The sequence below is a fragment of the Daldinia caldariorum genome (assembly GCF_022478825.1).
Source record: "Daldinia caldariorum strain CBS 122874 unplaced genomic scaffold F4812scaffold_13, whole genome shotgun sequence".
NCBI lineage: Eukaryota > Fungi > Ascomycota > Sordariomycetes > Xylariales > Hypoxylaceae > Daldinia > Daldinia caldariorum.
The window spans coordinates 598,581-619,411 of record NW_025953049.1 but is presented as its reverse complement, the minus strand read 5'-3'; the positions used below and the strand labels follow the sequence as shown (position 1 = coordinate 619,411).

The 20,831-nt window shown below is 48.0% G+C and overlaps 7 protein-coding genes across 7 annotated transcripts; 2 read left to right on the top strand and 5 right to left on the bottom strand.

Annotated features, from left to right (window-relative positions):
* Window positions 1–1,743: 1,743 nt before the first annotated feature.
* Window positions 1,744–3,850, bottom strand: F4812DRAFT_96335 (alcohol dehydrogenase). Its single transcript, XM_047939577.1, has 5 exons — window positions 3,626–3,850; window positions 3,257–3,386; window positions 3,049–3,184; window positions 2,338–2,975; window positions 1,744–2,257 (listed from the first exon to the last, which is right to left on the bottom strand). Exons 1-5 carry the CDS (start codon window positions 3,644–3,646, stop codon window positions 2,040–2,042), a joined length of 1,143 nt encoding a protein of 380 aa, XP_047788395.1. The 5' UTR covers window positions 3,647–3,850; the 3' UTR covers window positions 1,744–2,039.
* A 1,332-nt stretch (window positions 3,851–5,182) lies between these two features.
* F4812DRAFT_452027 (uncharacterized protein) lies at window positions 5,183–8,580 on the top strand (the record flags this gene model as incomplete). Its single annotated transcript, XM_047936286.1, has 2 exons — window positions 5,183–7,636; window positions 7,690–8,580. The coding sequence occupies 2 exons, from the start codon at window positions 5,183–5,185 to the stop codon at window positions 8,578–8,580; spliced, it is 3,345 nt and encodes a 1,114-aa protein (XP_047788394.1).
* Window positions 8,581–9,026: 446 nt separating this feature from the next.
* On the top strand, window positions 9,027–11,303 carry F4812DRAFT_96154 (beta-lactamase family protein). Its single transcript, XM_047939574.1, has 3 exons — window positions 9,027–9,923; window positions 10,034–10,325; window positions 10,440–11,303. The coding sequence occupies exons 1-3, from the start codon at window positions 9,384–9,386 to the stop codon at window positions 10,874–10,876; spliced, it is 1,269 nt and encodes a 422-aa protein (XP_047788393.1). The 5' UTR covers window positions 9,027–9,383; the 3' UTR covers window positions 10,877–11,303.
* F4812DRAFT_96073 (Hydroxyisourate hydrolase) lies at window positions 11,262–12,833 on the bottom strand. The gene has a single exon (XM_047939573.1). The coding sequence runs from the start codon at window positions 12,121–12,123 to the stop codon at window positions 11,731–11,733; it is 393 nt and encodes a 130-aa protein (XP_047788392.1). The 5' UTR covers window positions 12,124–12,833; the 3' UTR covers window positions 11,262–11,730.
* A 92-nt stretch (window positions 12,834–12,925) lies between these two features.
* On the bottom strand, window positions 12,926–15,679 carry F4812DRAFT_435838 (putative O-methyltransferase). Its single transcript, XM_047934796.1, has 6 exons — window positions 14,769–15,679; window positions 14,568–14,694; window positions 14,145–14,515; window positions 13,854–14,061; window positions 13,236–13,779; window positions 12,926–13,161 (listed from the first exon to the last, which is right to left on the bottom strand). The coding sequence occupies exons 1-5, from the start codon at window positions 15,148–15,150 to the stop codon at window positions 13,449–13,451; spliced, it is 1,419 nt and encodes a 472-aa protein (XP_047788391.1). The 5' UTR covers window positions 15,151–15,679; the 3' UTR covers window positions 12,926–13,161; window positions 13,236–13,448.
* Window positions 15,680–15,714: 35 nt separating this feature from the next.
* Window positions 15,715–17,969, bottom strand: F4812DRAFT_95991 (uncharacterized protein). Its single transcript, XM_047939572.1, has 2 exons — window positions 17,599–17,969; window positions 15,715–17,538 (listed from the first exon to the last, which is right to left on the bottom strand). The coding sequence occupies exons 1-2, from the start codon at window positions 17,688–17,690 to the stop codon at window positions 15,810–15,812; spliced, it is 1,821 nt and encodes a 606-aa protein (XP_047788390.1). The 5' UTR covers window positions 17,691–17,969; the 3' UTR covers window positions 15,715–15,809.
* Window positions 17,970–18,200: 231 nt separating this feature from the next.
* F4812DRAFT_465969 (MFS general substrate transporter) lies at window positions 18,201–20,460 on the bottom strand. The gene is made up of 9 exons (XM_047938507.1): window positions 20,104–20,460; window positions 19,965–20,045; window positions 19,756–19,907; window positions 19,161–19,688; window positions 18,930–19,098; window positions 18,793–18,871; window positions 18,674–18,738; window positions 18,476–18,603; window positions 18,201–18,414 (listed from the first exon to the last, which is right to left on the bottom strand). Exons 1-9 carry the CDS (start codon window positions 20,402–20,404, stop codon window positions 18,343–18,345), a joined length of 1,575 nt encoding a protein of 524 aa, XP_047788389.1. The 5' UTR covers window positions 20,405–20,460; the 3' UTR covers window positions 18,201–18,342.
* Window positions 20,461–20,831: the final 371 nt, after the last annotated feature.

Sequence of the window (20,831 nt, the reverse complement as noted above, 5' to 3'; positions counted from 1 at the left end):
CTATCGGGCAACTTGGGCGCACGAGGCGGCTGGGACATCGATAACTATCTCTACCTTGGCTATCTGGCGTAGCACGCCGCCTCCGGGATCTACAACATCTACATACCATATATATACACGTACGTACATACATGCATGGGTTCAGGAACATAACATGTAGACAGACGTCGTCAACTGAAACCTTTTCATCTACGTGATCAGACGAGGAATAAGATAAAATATGCACCCCATCCGCCGCAATTCTTACTAGGTAGATTAAAAGCGACAAGTCCCATTCGTCGACAGGCTTGTTTCTCGAGGAGCTCGCCTCTCAGACTGCCACATGTCCGCCCATCTACCTATACCTTTTTGTTCTCTTGTCAACTTTTTTTTTCTTTTCCTCCCCTTGAATTGTGGTTAAAGTTACCTCAAAACTCAGCACGGGTCGGGTTTTGCAGCTTGTTGTCGTGTCAGAGTGGAACAAACATGCAATGCGCGCTTAATCAACTTGGCAGCTAAAATCTAACCAGACGCATTGGATTGCCTGCTTGCTCGCGAGGAATCGCAACAAAACCCTCCCCTCCCAAAAACGCCGGGAAAAAATTGAAGAGCTGAGTTGACAACGAGTCGCCTAGGTTAGTGTGGACTGCGACGACGTTGGCCGCTGGCGTCGGTTGATGAACTCTATTGACTCGTATCGTCAGTCAGTCGTATTAAAGGGGGGGGAGTGAGGCTGGGATAAGCGACTACAAATGTACAATACCACATCACTCTAACTAGACCCTTACCTAGTTCCATGTCGCTAACTAAATACGAACAACAACGCGAGGCTAAAAACTTCGTGGCGACAGGACTGCCGTTATCGTCTGCAGTGAAACTAGTAGTATAGGAGGTACACATACCTACCTGTTAGTAGGAATCATCATAAAGTGTTTTCACGCCACAAAGACGTCGAAATGACTACCTACTTCTAGGGAGGTATGGATTATGCTGACTGGCTTGACTCAATTTGACTGAGCTTGACCATATCTCGTGTACACTAACTACTACTGCATACGTCCGTATATGTATGATGCCGATCCCAGATCACCCAACCGGTTCCCGGCCTGAGGAGTAAGACAAAAAAAAAGAATTGGCCACCAATACTACTTCCTACATATCAACAGACACAGACCTTTATCGACCTAATGATTTGAATAGATCGCTTCCGCATATCTACTGCCTATACCAATACTATTATATGCATACTCCTCGTTTCGTTGTCCCGTACGTACCTAACCTAGGTATGTATGGATGAATCTCTGCAGCTCAGGCGCGCCTTCAGCGGGACCCCAATCGATCATGTGGTGGATGTTGTTGCGGAGAATTGGAGCCCCCTCTGCGATGCAAGCAGGGTCTCGAATGATGACGGCGCAGGGGTCCTTTTTTTTGCTTCTTTACACTGCATAAACACATGTTACATTCATTAGGTTAGGTACATATGGCATTTTAAAGGGGGGTGGTGTTCTCGATGAATATCAAATACCTGACTCGGTTTGGAGCGCATGCATGATGGCTTCTTTGACCTACCTACCTTGGATACTCTAGCCTTCTCTAGACTCTGGAATCTAGACCGCCTATCTAAACCTACCCGAGATACGTGTGTATATAGTAGTTGTGGCTTCTTTTAGTATCCGTCGTGCGTCAACGATTTTCTTGACAAAATAATGTTTCTTCATGGGAATACATACCTAGTACCGCCTCTTCGAGGAGATCTTCTAGAGACTACCAAATGACGAATCTGCAAATATCGTAATAACCTAGCACAACGCCAAGGGACTTGGCGAGGAACTTGTTACACTCTGGTAAATATGCTTCATTGTTAACCGAGTGTAGAAAGCAAGCGGATTATTCACTAGTAGGTATCAACGGACAATATTCATAAACTGTTTAGTTACACTAAAAGCTAAGGGTACACTTTGCGACTTATTTTTCATGACTCGTCAGCTCGTCGTTTTCGTAGAATTCCGAGTCGGCTCCATTAGAGATAGGTATGATATTTGACTCGTATTATTACTTTTTTATTTCTTCATATTCACGACGCAACGAATGCAATCGCCCGCCTTCATCGCGTCAAACGCGGCGTTAATGTCATCTAAATCTTGGCGGTGAGTAATGAGCTCGTCCACCTTTAGCCTGCCTTCTAAATAATCAGTGACGAGGCCGGGAAGTTGAGAACGGCCCTTGACACCGCCGAAAGCACAACCTTTCCATACACGGCCGGTGACTAGCTGGAATGCTGCTCATGGTGTCAGTTTCTGGGCAAATAGGCAAATAGGCAAATGGGCAAAATTGATGCAAGGAAGGATTGAGACTTACGTCGAGTTGAGATCTCTTGGCCGGCTGCAGCAACACCGATGATGATGCTCTGACCCCAACCCTTATGGCAAGCCTCCAAAGCTGCCCGCATTACAGCGACGTTACCGGTACAGTCAAAAGTGTAGTCACAGCCACCATCGGTCATTTCGACGAGCACTTCTTGGACCGGTTGTCCGCCCAATTTGCTAGCGTTTACGAAGTCAGTGGCTCCAAACTTCTTGGCCCATGCCTCTTTAGCTAGGTTTACATCGACAACGATGATTCTACCCGCCTTTTGAGCGACAGCACCTTGAACAACCGAAAGACCGACACAGCCAGCTCCGAAGACGGCGACGGTGGATCCCTCTTCGATGTTGGCCGTGATTCTTGCGGCACCATAACCGGTAGTAATACCACAACCCAGCAGGCAGGTTCGGTCCATAGGAGCAGCTAGCGGCACAGCGACGACGGAGATATCGGCTACCACAGTGAACTGAGAGAAAGTTGATGTTCCCATAAAGTGAAGAAGCGACTGCCCCTGGCAGGTGAAACGAGAGGTACCATCTGGAAGAACACCTCTACCCTGGGTCGCCCGAATCTTGCCGCAAAGGTTTGTCTTGCCAGACTTGCAGAACTTGCATTCCTTACATTCGGGAGTGCTTTTGAAGGACATTAGCCTAAGAAACAACAGACATAAGGATGGTCATAAGGATGGTATAGGGTTATGCGTACTATAGTGCAATAACATGGTCGCCAGGCTTTACGGTGGTGACGCCTTCGCCGATGGATTCAACAACACCGGCGCCCTCATGCCCCAAGACCACAGGGAATGCGCCTTCAGGATCTTTGCCGGATAATGTGAAGGCATCTGCTCCACTGATTAGCGGGATATTCGGACTTGGTTCGGGATTAAGACTTTTAAGACTTGGCAAGAAATTACCTGTGTGACAGACTCCGGTGTAGAGGATCTGAATGCGGACCTCGTGGGCCTTAGGGGGTGCAACTTCGATCTCCTCGATGCTGAGGGGTTTGCCGGCTTCCCAGGCAACGGCGGCCTTACACTTGATGGTCTATCGTGCAGAAGAAAGCAATTAGCTTTGTGTGATCTCTGCTATAATAATAACATTGGACCGCATAGATTGTATAGGTAACTAGTATATCAATTCCTGGTTGTCGCATACTGAGTAGTATGCTACATACGTAGGATATATATATATACTACGCGTATTGGCGCGGGGTAAAGGAAGCGCACTCATAAAAGAGCTCAGATCGAACATTGGGGGAAGGGGAGGGGATAACAGGTACTAACCTTGCCAACGGTAGCAGCCATGATGAGGTTATATTACACTGGAAAAACAAAGAATAGATGTAGATTGTGATTGAATCTTTGGGGGGTTTTGGTTTTGAAGAAACTGCGGGATAAGGAAAAAGACCTTGAGATATCAACTTTTATAAAAGAGTTGATAATAGATTGTAATCGATTGTAATCGATTGCTCAGCTAATTCTTGGGTTGCTTGTCTGATGCGGAGATTTTACACAAAGCCTCGTTTGACCCCACCACTGGTTATTTCTTCAGGTGGGGGAGACGGCACGGCAGTGAGGAGAGAGAGAGAAGCTAGTCCCGGGTAGAAGAGATGAGGATAAACCTAAAAGATAAAAAAAAAAGGATACCTAACTACATCCTGATGTCACTCCTGCGATCATTACAGGTAGGTATGACAGGTATGACAGGTATAAAATGTCAATATCAGAAGAAGACTCTAGATATCCCCAATCTATTAGGTTAATTAGTATAAGTCTATTTAGGTCTATTAATTATCGCATTGATATAATAGACTCCCAACTCCGCATCAGTGTATTCCCGGACGCATCCGAGTTCTTCTTTATCGAGGCTGGTGATAGGAGGATCTATCATACGCTCTCCAACTTATTCCGCGTTGAGATTGTTGAGATTATGCGATATCGTCAACCGGCATGATGGGAAAAGGGGGAACCGGAGCAATGATGGACAAAACTCGGCATGTTCACCATAACCTTGAAGAAAGGCGTTAGTTCGATCTTGTGTTATCTGGCAAAAGATAAAATGAGTCATTCGGTTTGGGCATGTTTTTGAGCTTCTGTAATTAAGTGGTGCATCGAGGTCTGCGCTGGCTGCATTGCGGTAAGTGAAATCAGATATCGAGTAATTAGTTTAAAAACCCCTTCTAGTTTGATGCAACTCGTAGGTTACTATGTATGAATTTCTAATATTCAATATCGGTAAGGCTGATAGAAAAAAAAAGCAGCACAGGTGAAGACAATAATAGATGGCACGGAGAGGTGCCGTGCCATTTATATGAAAGATCTCCAGGTGAGAACCCGGAGGACTCTGCGGTGCTACGAACGAGGTATATACAGTGTTGAAAGCACAGTTGCATACGTATTGAACACTGTATGGATTAGACCTAACCTAACCTTATGCATTCTTTACGCAAGTTACCCACTTATCTACCTACCTCTGGCATGTATGGTCCGTGCTTAAACAGCGGGCAGCTCTGGATGCTTGCTCAAGGTTTGTATGCTAGGTACCTAAGGTTAGGTACCTGGTATGCGCTACGGTAACCGCTACGTACCGCGTTTTTCGAAGCTTCAGCGTCGCGACGTAAATTTTTGTTTGGCTCACAGCCTTCCCATAGCAGCATTCACAACTTCTAACAGAAACCCCCCAACACGTCAACCTGGAATTTTCTAATTCAAGTTATAGACTAGCAGCGCTCATATACCCCATGGGGCATCTTCACCAGACTTAATAATATTTATTTGCGGTGCTATCCTGAAGGCATTTCGAAGTAATTGTCCAGCAGCCAGCTAACACATCCGCTTAATATGGCTTTTAAATTCGGGAACTTGAATTCATTGCCCTCTACGCCCGAAAGGGGCTCTCGAAAGCCTTCATCTGGCTTCGAGTTCTCTGTAGATCATCCATCAACTACTCCAATCGGCCCTCCTCCACCTTCGTCTACCGCTTCCTTTACCCCTGCCGGCGAACCCTCTCCCTCGTTTCTACAGAGTTCCATTGGGGCCATGTCAAACATTTCGAGCACGTCAAGCAGGCCCAAGGCTCCGAATTTTGGAAGACCGAACCTCACTCAATCCAAGTCCAGCTCTAAAAAGCGTACCAATGCGCCTTTAGGAAGATCAATCCAGGGTTCTACTTCGAGGCTACCGTCTAACCTGAGCAAAGAATATCACGGGGAGGAGGAAGACGATTACGACGAAGATAACCATGACGAAGAGGGAGACGAAAAACAGAAGAACAAGCGAGGAAATATAGGAAAGACTTACGGTTTGCTATTTGATGATTCGTCTGACGGCGAAGACAACGAACCTAATAACGCAAATCCGCTGGAGGACGACGATGAGGGCTCGGAAGGAAACGCTATGGAGGAAGGCGAAAGTGAAGGAGAAGGCGAGGGCGAAGACGAATACGAAGACGAAGATGATTACGATGTGGAAGAGGACCTGCTGAGAGAAATAGCCGGCACTGGACCTTATGGCAATTTATCTGATGGCGACGGCGATATGATGATGCTCACAACAGCTGCTGCGGATGAGCGCATCAGTAGAGAAGCTGATGACATCTTTCGCGCTTCCTCTATGCGCTCTATTAGTGCTCGAAAGCAAGAGTCCAAGTTTGCGACACTCGCAAACGACCTCTATAGTCAAGCGCCATTTGCAGAAGTATCCGAACCGGACAACGTTATCATACAAACTGAAGAGCTCATGAATCGTCTCTATGATGAAGGTGTCGGTCCTGAAGACGACGAAGAGAGGCTGGACGAGACCTTGGCTCAGGCTTGCGTCAGATTGGTTCATGAGATATGGGGCCCTCACGTACAAGAGCTCCCGAAATCCGACGACGAGCATACAGCCAAGGTAGGACCAAGCCCTCACGCCCCGAATTTTGAGAAAGCCTTTTACCTGGCTGTACTGGTTCTCCAGATTCATCATACGCCGGCAAGGAGAGACGATTTTGGAGATATCAAAAATATAGCCTTGCCTGCTGTTCTTTTTGAGTGGCAGCGCGCGGAACACAACTTCGACCCTGACCAGGTAAATAACGTCCTACAGCATCGCCCTGCGCCTGCGACCCACGGGCTTTTCTGGCAAGTCGTTTTTAATGCTCTCGTGCGAGGTGACATACCTGGGGTAGTGCAACTTCTCAGAAAGGCCGGCTGGGAGTCAGTCAAGAAGTCACCTCGGGGTGAACCCGTCTACAGTGGCCAAGTATTATCCAATATCAAACGCGTTGTCGAAGATTTATGCGTAGTCATGGAAATATGTCCTGCGACAAGCAACGACAGCTGGGATATATATAGCAGTGACTGGACCTTGTTTCGTCTCAAGGCTAAAGCAGCTAAGGAAGCGCTCATCGGTTTCACCGAAGGCAAAGAACGCGCACTCTCCTCGAGTCGATTCGGTGAATCCGATTTTGCCGATTCTGTAGCTGGACGACAATCGCTCTCAGGCCTTGCTCGAAGGGCAGAAAGCAGAATTCCTTGGGATATCTATGAAAATCTGCAGTCCCTTTATGCAATCCTCATCGGAGAACCGGACGCTATCCTTGCAGCCGCGCAAGACTGGTGTGAGGCTACGATTGGCTTATTCGCGTGGTGGGATAACGGCCACAACAAGCGGAACCTTGGACTGTCTCATTCAAGATCCCTTCAATTACCTGGCGAGCCCGAGTCGGGTGACGATTTCCTTGACCGTCTTTCGCTTTCCCTGCAAACTGCTACACGGGCTGATTTCCACTTCAACTCGGCTGATCCTGTTGAAGTAGCCGTTGCCTGTGCATTTGAGAGTAACATCGAAGGCGTCATCGGATTTCTGAGATTATGGTCACTCCCAATAGCGTCAACAGTGGCCGAGATCGCCTCGTTAGGCCGATGGCTCCCTCCTCAAGAGCCTCAAAATCTTATTAACATGCAAGATTTCGACATGGAGGAGTTGGAAGTTTTAGGGATGAAACAGAACACAGAAACCGACGAGAAAGATGGAATCAAGGATACTACACTAATCCATTATGCGCGCAGCTTGAAGGATCGCAAATATATAGCAGGCACTGGTCTACATGGTAAAGTCTCTCGGGATGGATGGGAAATGGGTGTCCAAGTTGTTGGTCGAATGGACTCCCCCGAGCGGTCTGAGCAATTAGTACAGGAATTGCTGCAGAGCGTCCTCAGTACCATCGATGAATTTTCTCGTGAGACCGTCGACAAGATATGGCGCCTGCTAAACGAACTTGGCATGATCAATTTTGCTGAAGATACAGCCGAGGTATGTACGCGCCGCTAATACACCGATGGCGATATTCTACTTACACGTTCTAGACTTTCGGAGATATCTTAGCAAAAGATACTTTCCGCTTTGGAGAAGCCCTATGGTATTACTCTTTGGCTCACCGGCCTGGTAAAGTTCGCGATGTCCTGAATACACTGATGTCCATTTCACTCGTGGAATCTACAACTTATCCGCCGGAGAGCGAATTAGACAGCACCCTAAAGCAATTACTGAAGGAGCGAACAGCGACGTTAGAGAAGTTTGCGAAGCAGGATCTCGAAGCGGCGGAACTCCTTGGTAAGATGCTCAGCGGGTACGCTACACTCAGAAAATTCTACGAGCTTCGTGATGGAGACAGCAAAACAAACCCCAAATCGTTGGTGCGTCGCCAACAGGCTGCCACTGCTCTGGTAGCTGTCATTGCTAGTGCCGATGACAATATTCGAGGAGGCTTATACGATGACTCGCGCGACGCAGTTGTCAGTGAAGATTTCTTATTAGCACTGCTTGGGGAAGCATCCGTCTTCGTGGGTCAATCACCACCTGTGATTACTCTTGACCAGATCGATACGCTTCTCAAAGCGATCGAAGATATTCAGACTGTTGGCTCGCGGGTCTACGATGCTGCTGATGAGTTCTTCAAACTAGTCCTCGCATCTGGACATGGAAAAGGGTCCACGCCTGCAGACCTTCTCAAGCAATCTACGTCTTCCTTGGGTGGCAGTTTTATGATGACTGGCAGTTCCATGATAGCATCTCAGCTTCATCAGTCGGTAATGAAAAGCGGGGTCATCAAGGGTCCCATCAAACGGACGTGGGATTGGAGAACAGGAGTGTTCTCTGCGAGCAGCTCCGGAGACGTGCTGAAGCAGATCAGACTGGGTTTAACAAGAGATCTGGCTAACCTGTGGTTAGAACAGGCGGATAGCGTCATCTTTTAATGGGTTTTCACGAGATGATTTGTCGTAATAGGGATCGTCATATCATAATTGGCAAGGCATGTAGGTTGGCCGCTCGGAGGCGTTAGGAAAACATAGTTGATTAGCGAAAGGGGATAACACCACCACCACCACAACAAGAGAAATGGCGAATGAAAGAATTAATCAATCTACCTTGCGAGCAGGAATTCCGAATAATGCATATAGTCTGTATATTTTTTTTTTCAACCGAGAACGTGTCCACGCCAGGAAGGTTTAGGTACCTAGGTTAAGTAGAGGTGGATATGTTGTTGAAAGCACCGAACACCGTTGACAGCCACGGTGGTATTGTACACCCATGATAATATGATAACTTGGATGTAACCTTTCCCTCGCGTTCCCAAAGGAACCCCGCACGCATAAAGCAATAGATTTGACGAAAGGGTGAGGGTGGTTGGTAGCACTATTGGACAATATGCATTTTGCAACGACGCCTCTATGCATATCACTCCGCACTGATATTGGGAGATGGGGGGTAAAATAGGGTAAAGGGTGTCTCGGCCATATGCTTTTTTCGGAGTTATCCTTTGGGATTATTTGGTAGCTCTCAAATACCCCCCTAGCTACCTAGGTAGGTACCTATATATTGCCCTTGTTGAGCTGCTTTCTTTGTCGTGCTTGTGTTACGGTATGTCGAGAACCAATGTATCATAAGTTACGTCCCTTGCTTGAATCCCAGTCGAAATAAAGGAGAGACGACCAGAACAGTCTGCACTTTAACCCCGAATAAATCATAGGCTTGATATATCGTCAATTAAGACGAAGCAATGGGGCTCTCAGAGGCGGCGATTGGTGAGTTGCGCTCTATCGTAGAGCAGACGATCGCCATTAGCGGCGCGTCAACCGCCTCCCAACTTCCAGGGACGGTCGTCGTCGTCGTGGACAAGCAGGGCAACGAGCTGTTCGCCCACGCCGCCGGCAAGCGAGGCATCATGTCCAAGGAACCTATGACGCTCGACAGCGTGTTTTACCTGGCGAGCTGCACGAAGCTCGTCGCGGGGATTGCCTGCATGCAGCTGGTCGAGAAGGGCGAGCTCCGGCTGGACGACGCCGCGCAGGTCGAGGAACTGTGTCCGGAGCTGAGGGACATCAAGGTTCTCAAGGACGACGGGACCTTCGAGGAGAAGAAGCACGGGATCACTCTCAAGATGCTGCTGACTCACACCGCGGGCTTCTGCTACTCGTTCTTCGACGAGACGTTGAGGGATTGGAGCCATCCCATCGGTATCGACGAATTCTCCGGCGATATCAAGGATATGCTGAAGGTACCGCTGCGGTTCCAGCCAGGAACGAAATGGAATTACGGAGTAAGCATAGCATTAACCTTTCTTTAGAAGACAAGGGGGAGAAAAGAAAAATAGAAAGAAAGTCAAATGAATAAGGGAATAGATACTAGGTAGATACTAACCTGTGTTAGATCGGCATCGACTGGGCCGGAATAGTCTTGCAGAGGAAGACCGGGTTGAGCCTGAACGAGTACATCCAAAAGAACATATGCGAGCCGCTCGGGCTGAAGAACGTCAACATGATCCCGACGCAGTCGATGAAAGACAACTTGGCGTACATGCACCAGAGGCTACACGACGGCAAGCTCATTCCCCGAGACCATCTGCTCCGCCGACCCCTGGTCGTCGAGACGCCCGCCGAGATCGCCGACACGTTCAACAGCGGCGGAGCCGGGCTCTTCGCTAAGCCGCAGGAATACGCCCGTGAGCCGACCCCTTTACCCCCCCAATCCTCAACCCCCAACCAACGCGCGGGGAGTGGACGGACTGACTGACTGACTGGCTGGCTGACCGTCTCTCCCTACCCAACACGCACAGGCATCCTCGCAACGCTCCTCAACGACGGCACATGCCCGCAGACCAGCGCGCAGATCCTCTCCCAACGCACCGTCGAGCAGATGTTCACGAACCAGATCCCGCAGTTCCCAGACTTCGGGCGGCAGGGTCTCGGGGCGGCGAAGCCGGACCTGACACGCGCGGCGGCGGAGCTGTACCCGGTGCCGGGCCGGCCGCCGCCGGCGCAGGGCTGGGGGCTGACTTTCATGCTGAGCGGGGCGAGCGCGGCGACGGGGCGCTCAGCGCGGACGGGCCACTGGGCGGGCCTGCCGAACCTGTACTGGTGGGCGGACCGCGGGCGCGGCGTCGCGGGCTTCGTGTGCGCGCAGATCATGCCCGCGTTCGATCCCGCGGTCGTGGGGCTGTGGGGCGCCGTCGAGGCTACTGTGAATAAGCATCTGAAGCTCGCTGAGGCGTAGGGGCCTATGTACCTAGGTACCTAATGTAAGTGGAAGTGGAAGAAGAAGAAAGAATAATAAATACACTAGCCCTTCGGAAGGTTCTTTGGCCCTATGGTGCGTGCTGGTTAGGTTAGGTTAGATTAGGTAGGTCATAGGAACTGGATAGAAAGAATGAGGAGGGGAGGGGGAAGGGGGGAAGAGATAGTAAAATAAAGCTAACTGCAACTGCTCGTTCTATATGATAAAGAGGGGGCGGTTATGCTTAGTGACTGCACTAAAACCATTAGTTTTACGAGTTGCCTTTTTTTAATAGATTCTTTCCTTCAAGGTCGAAATGGAATACCGATTTACACACGAATTTGTTAGTGCCTATCGTAGTCTTCATACATTTATCGGAGTAGCATTTCTACCTAGAGGTAGGTATGTACAGAGTTGGTAGAGACGTATTCAATGGTGTGCATTATAAAGTCACAATAACAATAACAACTTGGGCCCAAGAAGATGGAAATTTCTTAAAAAAGGTGGCTTATGTTTAATTGAGTCGCAAGTCTAGACTAAAAGTCGTAACGAAGGTTTCCCCCTTTACGCGAGGGTTCTTTGGCGAGTATTCCACCTCCATATGTGCCGGGGAGAACACGCCGAGGCGTGTAAGCTGCTGTGGATGAAATGATGTGCCAAAGGTTAAAGGTTAGGTACTTGGTATCCATAAGTCGAGATAATAACCGATGATAGCCGAGTTGACGCCGTGATTCCAATATCTATCAAGATTTGGTAGATATCACCGAAATCATGGTCCGTTTTTTTGATAGCATTCCAATGGCATTAGTCCCCCCTATCTCCCTCCCTCCTCAACCTCCTTTGAAGTGTGTGCCTTAACTGCCTCTATAAGTCGTATAGCTATAAGGAGACAGCAGTAGCGGTACGTGGTAGTGCTGGCCCTTCTCGACGGTGAACGTGACTAGGACCTCGGGGAAGAACGTGTTTCCCTCGCCAAAATAACTTCCCGTGTCAAAACGAAGAGTCCACGTGGATTTGGTTTCCACCTCGCTCAGCACGTCGTCTAGAGTGTAGGTGGGTACATCTCCCGAAGAGTGGATGCCGGAATACGGTAGCCACGCCTTGACACGACCGTCGTCATCGGTCTGAGATTCGAAGGTCTTGAGCGGAGCGTGGCCACCTTCCAGCTTGACGCGGACCCCCTTGGCCGGCTTGCCTACGGAGGTGTCCAGAATGTGGCAGGTGATCATATCCTTATCGTTAGCCATCGGGGTGGTGGAGTGGGGTGTATGATGATGATGACTTGGCTTAGACTTATATCGGATCCAGATGCTCGGACTGGGATGGGATGGGATGGGGTGGAATGGGATGAATTTGATGTGTTTTGCTGTCCAAAGCTTGACCGCAGGTGAAATGTGCCTACTTCTTGTATTCGAGAGCCACGAAACCCAGGGAGGTCCTGTTAGACGGTGAGTCTAGTCTACAGATAGGGGGTAGGACAAACGGGGCGAAGCCGTTCTGAGTGGCTGTGCGAATGCGGGCCTCTTTCTCCTCCAAACCGAGCAAATCTAAAGTATGCCCGACTTTGTATGAGGTATGTATAATACCCAGAATGGCGAAAAGAGGCGTCTCAGAACAGTGAGAATGAGGTATGTGAATTAGAGGTACCTACCTAGTACTCAGGGGGGGTGTGAAGGTAATTGGACGTAAGGCAAGGTCAATATGTAAGGTGTAAGGTAACAGCAGGGGTTGTTGAAGATTGGAAAGATTGTGAAGATTGTGATGTGAAGATTATGAGGGGTGATTGTTAATGCAACGCTATCAAGTAACGCTATCAAGGCTGGAATTCCTAATGCAGCTTTGTATTTGGGAGCTGATTGCTTCTGGGAACCTCAATTGTTCAGGTGTGCCAGGTGTACCCCGCTAGCAGCAGCCCCCACCGTGGGGTGAGATACGTACTGCGGTCATTGTGCTATAGTAAACCAACATTGCACAATATTATAAACCGATATTCTTTATTTAGAAACAATAGTTATACAATACGTAATACAGTGTACAAATACAGTTTGTGCACATTGTATATCTCCCCCCCATATCATCTTCGGTTGGTATTTAATCTTTTACATAGTAAAAAAGGAGTTGCCCACATGACTAGCTGCATATTCTTCTACATATAAAAAGAGTCAAATAAGAAGGCTGAAGCCTCAAGTGCAACCTCACATGCCTCTTAGAGAATGATAGAGATCTAATTATAGCCCGACGAGACATTTTAAGCAGTGTAACGCTTTCTGCACAAAGCACATGTAAGTAAGACAAGACAAGACACGACCGCATTCTCCTATTTCTCCTACCTACTTACATCTCATGTTTTCTTTAGGTAGGTACCCAAGGTATACTAGGTAGATCTTAAGTTTCGGGACTTATAAGTCTAGTAGCATTGTGGAATGTGGCATAAAGAGGGCAGTGCAAACTCATCATGAAAAAATATTAGACAAGATCAAGCGGTGAAGAGTATTATACTCTCAACGTTTATGATATTCTTCAGACGTTGTTACCCGAGCAAATGAGAGTTGCATCCCTAATCTGATTCAACTTACGCCAAGCGACATTCCATAATCCCCAAGCTGCTTCTGCATTCCCACACCTTCACCATTTCCAGTCCTGCTCTTCCGAACAGGTCTCGGAATTCCGAAGGCGTCCGCTCTTTGCCGTTCATCAAAGACATCATGGCTATGTCGTAGGCGAATCCGTGGTGAACCTGGACGCCGTAATTGGCTAGCAGGGGCTTCGGCGCTGGCTTGATGTACGGGTCTCCTATTGTTTCGATCAGAGTAATATCGGCAACGAGTAGCCGCGAGTCTGGTCCCATCGACTTGGCGGTATTCGAAAGAATTTCAACGCAAGCCTCGTCTTCCCAGTCGTGTCTATTTCTGTATCAGCCATGTCTTTAACGTTGAGTAGGCACCTTAGGTAATCTAAGGTATACAGGTTGTCTTACAGGACGTGACGCATCCAGTATACGTCGGCTTCCTTGACAGGATTCGGCTTGAAAAAGTCGTGCGCCATGAGTCGTGCTCGTCCCGACTCTAGAGCTTCGGGAAATTCCTTCTGCCATATCGAAACCCCTTGCTCAACCACCGTCGGTTGGTCTTGTACGACGAAACGCAATTCTGGATAGAGCCGAGCTAGCTGAAGGTCGAAACTACCTAGGTACGTAGACGTGCCATGTTAACCGACTCTATATACCGAGAGATCGTGTGCAATAGTTTGATTTTCAGAGGAAACTTACCGACACCACCTCCAACGTCAACAACTAGGCTGTTTCCCAATTCCTTCCACGGGAAGTCGTATAACGTCGCACTACCTAAGCTCTTACTGTTACCAGCCAAGTACAAATTGTAGATTTGCGCGTCGTCCTTCGGAACCAGCTCCTCGTCGGGCGATACTTCTACTTTCTGATACGGTCCCCTCGCGGCGCCGGGACTTGCTTTCTCCAGCGCTGCGCGCGAACGGGGCACTTTCTCGTTCATCCACGTGAAGAACGGCAGTTCTGTGCCCACAGCCAACGTCCAGGCCGCGAGTTCGGGCTCGTGGCTTGGTCCTCGGATAGGGTCCTTCAACGCTTCTGGCAACGCCGAAGTGGCCGCGTATCCCATGGAACTACGGGTTCTTAGTTTCGTTTCGGACAAATTATTAATTAACACCTGCTTACCCGCATCTGGCTTGCGCTTGCAGCTTTTCGTCGTTGACTAAAGCCTGCGATATCCTGTTATTTGCGAACTTGCCCGGAGCAACCTCGCGAAAGATATGCTGCGTAGCTAGGGCTCGCAGAATACGACCTGCTCCTGTTAATGGCGCCGGTCGCAAGGCAAGCATGGCAATAGAAGGATCAGATATTTCCTGCAAAGCTCACCTAGCTTGTTCTTCTCGAGCCCAGTTGACTTGGCTAGATCCTCGACAGGTACTCCATCCGCACCACCCTTATCTAATAGGGCCGCGATGTTATGTTCAACTGCTACGTGAAGTGCCCGGATCTCAAAATACAGCTCGACAAAGTCTACAATGCGTAGATGAGGCTCCGCGACGAGCTCTTCGATTGAGCCCAGTGCTGCAATGATGGTTCGTTGCGCGTCATAAGCTTTGCGCCCGGGTATCGCGAAAGTAGTCTCGGAGGCCGGTATGGCGTCCGGTGCCGGTTTTTCCCACTCGGCAATTAGTGTTTCTGATGCGCCTTGGATGAGCTTCACTAGCTGTCGGAGAGCTGTCGCTCGCGAGGATACATCGTCGTAAGACATCGTGTGAAGGTACTTGATTCGTGCTTATTTGCTTGTTAGGAGCTGGCGTCGCTATTGGCCTTTTCCTCTACCATGAAACGGTGTGTAAAATGACATATAAGCCTTTATGCACCGTAACATAAGCGTGGGGACAGCCCCCCTTAACTATGTACCAGCAGCTCCAAAATGCTGTTGGTGAGAAGCCATCGAATTGCCGATGGAGATGCTGGATGACTGCGTCTATCGCATGCATCATTTCTACCACACCCAAATCCTAATTGAGGTCAAAGTGAGCGCCATAATGGATGGTTACATGGCAGTGATTGTCTGGAATGGGCTGTTCTTCTCCCCTCAGCATAATCGGACGTGGGGAAATCCTACCGCTTAGAGCTGGGTAAGGATAATACAACGAGATACATGAGAGGGTAGTTTTGCCTATTATAGTTATATGGAGATCGCGTAGTATTTCTCCCATATGGCTATCTGACATGTTTAGTACCTACAGATAGCATGTGTGAGGTTTCAATATACACGGGAATAATATACTGGCATTTTAATGAGATATCGTTCTACCAGCTTGTCGAGTGTTGATCTACGAGCAAAAGCCACAAATTGCTAGCATAGCTCTATTAATATAAAAAGCAGCAGTAGAGCAGCATTTCCTAGTGTCCAAAAATAAATCACCCTCGTCGGGCTCGTATCCGAATCACCTTCGGTTGCATAGACTCCAAGGGAACGGACAACTTCTGGATGAAAGTCGCCAAGATGTCTTGTCTCTCCTCGAACATCCACTTCAGAATCTCAAACCCAACAGCTGCTCGATACGCCCATACGAAGTTAGGACTCGGTACTAGTATATTTTCCCACTTTATGCCATGGGCGATATCCGGAAGGCGAGCTTCCAGGTTCTTGAGGGCGATGGAATCCCTTCCAGGGTAATCAGTGCCGATCGATTCCCGAATCTTGTCGTCGATATCAGCGGACAGGCGTGCAAAGGTATTCTCCCCCATTGCGTTGGTGATGAGGTGGGCGAAGTCGATGCTGATCAGGGGTCGGTGACTTTTGGGTTTGGGAGGATATGCACTCTCGAATGCTCGAATGATCTCCGTTATTGTAGACCTAAAGATGACTTCAGTTTCGAGCAGACGGGCCTCCTCATTGCATTGTAGGGCCTGAAGGGCGCGGACCGCGTTCCAGCATTTGATAGTGTTGGTTTTATCACGCTGCAACGGCCGTGACGAGGGTATCATGACAGTTAATAGTTCTTCGAGGTCTTCCCAGCAACGTCCAGTGATTCCCTCTCCTTCTGATCCAATTCGCAATCCTCCAGATCCAATATCTCTAGGTAGATTCTCAAGCCGGAAACCGGTCCTCTTCCAGTAATCGAGTTTCTCCTTGTTAAAACTTTCAAAGTCCTTCTTAGCTCTTTCCAGCCGCGATCTTCTTCTAACAGTGATAAAGGAGCGGGCATGGCCTAGCGAATACGAAGAAATAACACGTTGATTCTTTTCTGTAAGTTGTCCGATATTGACCCGCCACATCGTAGTTGCCGGCCAGCTCTTCTTCCCCTTTTTATGTTTAGGTATATCCTTCAAGGTGATATCTTTATGCGGCGCGTCTTGAAGAAGACTATTTTCGGGAAACGGAATGCCAGCTCGGTGCATGATTTCGGCAACGGGGGAATCCCAGCACCGGGCCTCGTTACAGAAAATGACAGCGACCTCCGGGCTGACGGGCAGCATTATGTGGATAGGGTCCTCTGTCGTCATGTACACCAATTCTGGCCCGGTTTCCTTCGACTCGACACATAATCGGGACTGGGTATCGCCTTCGAAATCGACGAAACGCTCGTTGAGAAAGAATTCGTGGCCGGTTGCTGCCCTCCATATTTGCAGCGCGAATTTTTCAAAGAAGAACGCATAACTCTGTGCCTCCTTTCTAGGATCGTCCTCTTTAGAGTCGCTGAGGAGCTCTTCGTGAGACCTTTCAAGTATGTATACCAGTTTCCTTAACCAGACCTGATGAGGATCAGTCGACAAGCCGTCCTTCTCCGCAGTTTCGAATTCTCGTTGGAAGGCAAAGTCATTATCGCGCAATGGGTTGCCAAATTGGTCTGCAAGGCTTAAGACGCGCACAATCGAAACATACATGAATTTGAACAGGATATTTACGTGATTTTGGAATATTTCGATGGTGTCCAGATTTTGAGAAACGGCTTCTCGAATCTTGGCTAAAACGGAGCTTGCTCTGGACTCTAGGTCGCCGAATAACTTCTCCACGCGCATAGGATCAGGTTCATGGCAGTTCATATAGAGGTCGATCTTGCCACAAGTTTTGCTGACATCTTCTATTTGGAACTGGTGGTCGGAATTCATAACATGAAGCAGAAAGTTCTCCTGCTTCTTCCCACTAGTTAAGCATTAGTGCTCGTTACGTAGAATATGGAAATTAGAAGAAGGTATTACGGACGATTTATTGAAGTTTTCGAAAGTATCGAAAGCAAACTGCTTCAGAATGAAGCGTGGGATATAGTGATGGTACTGTGACTTGGGTTGTGCCATCTTAGATGCCACTAAGACATGGCAACTTAGTTTAATAACCTTTCCCTTTCTCACATATAGAAGAAACCATGGATAGGTAGACAAGATAATTACATTTTCCTGTCGGAGAATATAATATGTTCTCTTTCTTGCTGACCCCGCGGCCAGGCAGCCACTGGCCGTTAGTGTGACACTCCCGTCATATTATATCAAATATATTACCTTAATATAAAGAAGCCCATTGACTTCAAGGTGACACTCTTTCAAAAAATAAAAACCGGCTACTTCTTAAGGCTTAGGATACTAGATGGAAATTATGGAGTAAACGACCGTAGAAATAGAAAAAGGGGTACCTAGGTTGATTCAATACCAACAATTGTCGTAACTAGCCAATCGGAGACTACTATTTTCTTCGGTCCCGGTCACTTTTCGGTACCGCTAAACATTACTCGGGACCGACGATATACTTCGTACATATTTTCCCGACGAACCAGCAGTTACAATGACTACTACCTAGGTATCTACGGCACCATCTTCTGAGGCATGGTCTTGTGGTAATGTTTAATAGATCTTGTTTCTTTCTAGTGATGTATTTCGGCATGGTACAATCAGCCTCTTCTCCATGTATCTCCCATCTAATGAGTGGGCTGAGACAGTATTTCCGTAGCTTCCGTCAATGGGCGAATCTAAAGTCTTTTCTTTTACTTCCTTGGTCTGTCGTAGTTTCTAGATAACGTATTTGCTCCTATGATCATATTAGTTAGTTTCTTCTTCGTGTTAGGTATTCTCATCCGCATCACTCTTACCTCACGGCTCATCGCATTCCAATCCCTATCCCTCTGCTTGTTACGGTATATGTAATAGACTTTTATAAGTCCATATATGACTATGTTCGCAGCGCAAATTGCGACGAGCTGCTTATTTCCACGGCGGTCTATCGATGTTCAGTCGGTGCGTGCCTAGATTAAGGGGCTGAAGGGGGGAAGGTGTGGTGGTATACGCACATTCAGGTTTGTCATCGGCACGGTAGATGTTTGAATAGGCAATACCAGATACCTGGACGAACATGCTGTCATTATGGTTAGCTTATAAAATATCTAGTAGATAATATGATGATACCTACTTGTAGGCTGCAGCAGAGACGGTGCGTGCCCTGACGGTATTGGAATTGCGGCTACACCAACCGACCTGTATAGCATGGGCTATGGGACTTGTTAGCAAGCTTTAGATACCTATATAATAAAGATAATATATACGTACGATATGGGTATGAGAGTAAGATCGTCACTATAACGTATCTCACCCATGGAGAAGTGCTGCTCGGTATCACAGCTAAGGCAATGATGTTGGGAAGAATCCAAATCTGCGCAAACATGCCCATCAACGACCTTTCATTCCACATCTCGGAGAGGTAGGTCAGGGTAAGCATCTTCATGAACAATTAGCTTCTTTGAAACCATGAGGCTTTTGTTTTAAAACAGGGTCACGTACGGTTACGATACCCAAAACTTGACTAGGAATCGAAAGTAGGTTAGAGTTGAACGTATCGAATCCAAGTCCTCGCAGTGTTAGCGTTAGGTATTGATCCGGAGGACCAACTGGGATTCCGAAGACAAGTCCGGCAATGTAAATCGGCCAAAGGTCGTAGTCGCATAAGGATTTCCATAACCTTTTGAAGTCGACCGCTTGACGGTTATGCATGTCGCCTTTGGAAGGATCATCCCTCAATATGCGATTGACCATTATGACCTCTTCACGTTCGTTGAACCAGCCTTTGGGTCGGTACCATGCTTTGGTCTGTGTAGGCGATGGTGCCATCATAAACCAGGACCACAGGCCCACAGAGAGGGTAAAGAGCCCTTCAATAAGGAATAGCCATCTCCATCCTTCTTGTCCACGGTGGCCACGGAGTCGTAAGATGCCAAAGGCAAGAATGGGCGCAACGATATCGACTACCTTGAGGGTTGTCCAAAATAGAGCCAAGCGAAAGGGTAGTTCGCTTCCCTTAAAGAAGTAAGACTAAATTCGAGCTGTGTTAGATTCTGCTACGTTGCTTCCTTTCTAAGAGGTAAGAAGGACTACTCACGAGATATAAAACGATGTCCGGGATGAAGCCGCCTTGTAATAACCCAAGTAGAACACGACATGTAAAAAAAGTTGCCCTGCTGTTCAGCCAAAACTGAGAGGCTGCCACAATAGACCATAATACCATGATTGTGGGTATCCACCGATCAGGACCTGCACAAGATATTAATAGGGGTTACAAGTTAAAACGAGCGTAAGCCTTGTACTAACCTACTTTCTTGCTCACCAACTGTGAAGGGAGCTCAGCGCACAAGAATGCGAGTTTGAAAACGGTGTTTCCTAGATTATAATCTTATATCATTAAATGTGAGAATGAGATTCCCAGATGCCAATGGAAAACAGTCCTCACCATTCGTGGATAAGCCCAAGTCCTCTAAGAAATTGTCCGTATTCGCTTGTGACAAGTTTCCACGGTCAAGGTCCAGGGCAAAGAATGCAATGCACGCCCACAACGTGATCTTCCAGTCAAGCTTATTGATGAGCGGCAACTCCTCAGCCCACGTCCATCTCGCGTTCGGGTCGAACCGATGTAAGTTCTCATACTTTTCAGTTGGCTGGAAGTACTTTGCTTTCTCCGGGTCGTCGAAAACTGAAGGCTGTGTCGCGATCTCGTCCAAATTGCGCTGCTGTTTTCTGCGAAACAGAGTCATAATAGGGAGCACTGGAGGCTCTGTCTTTTGCAGCTCCTGGTGTATGAGAATATGCTCCTTTACTGCATCTGGGTCTTCGCCATGCTTTTTCTCGGAGCCCGACAGCGACTCAGGCCGGATCATGGCCACGTCCTTTAGATCTGTCATGGTATCTGGATAAGTTGGCGACCAGTGCTGCTCAGGTCTGGGTTAAGCTCAGAGACTCATAAGCTCAGTGGTACATCACGAATATCAGCCATCTTTATATTGCGTCTGGTACTTCAAGCTGAACGGTGGACGAGACCTTGGCATGATCTCGCCATCCGCCATCTTCCTCTTTTAGGAATTCCTGACCGTCGTATTGGCCGACTCGGCTGATAGTTGCGACGCAGCACATGAATATTTGGAGACATATGAGGAAAGTTTCCAGGGTAGATTTGGAAAACGC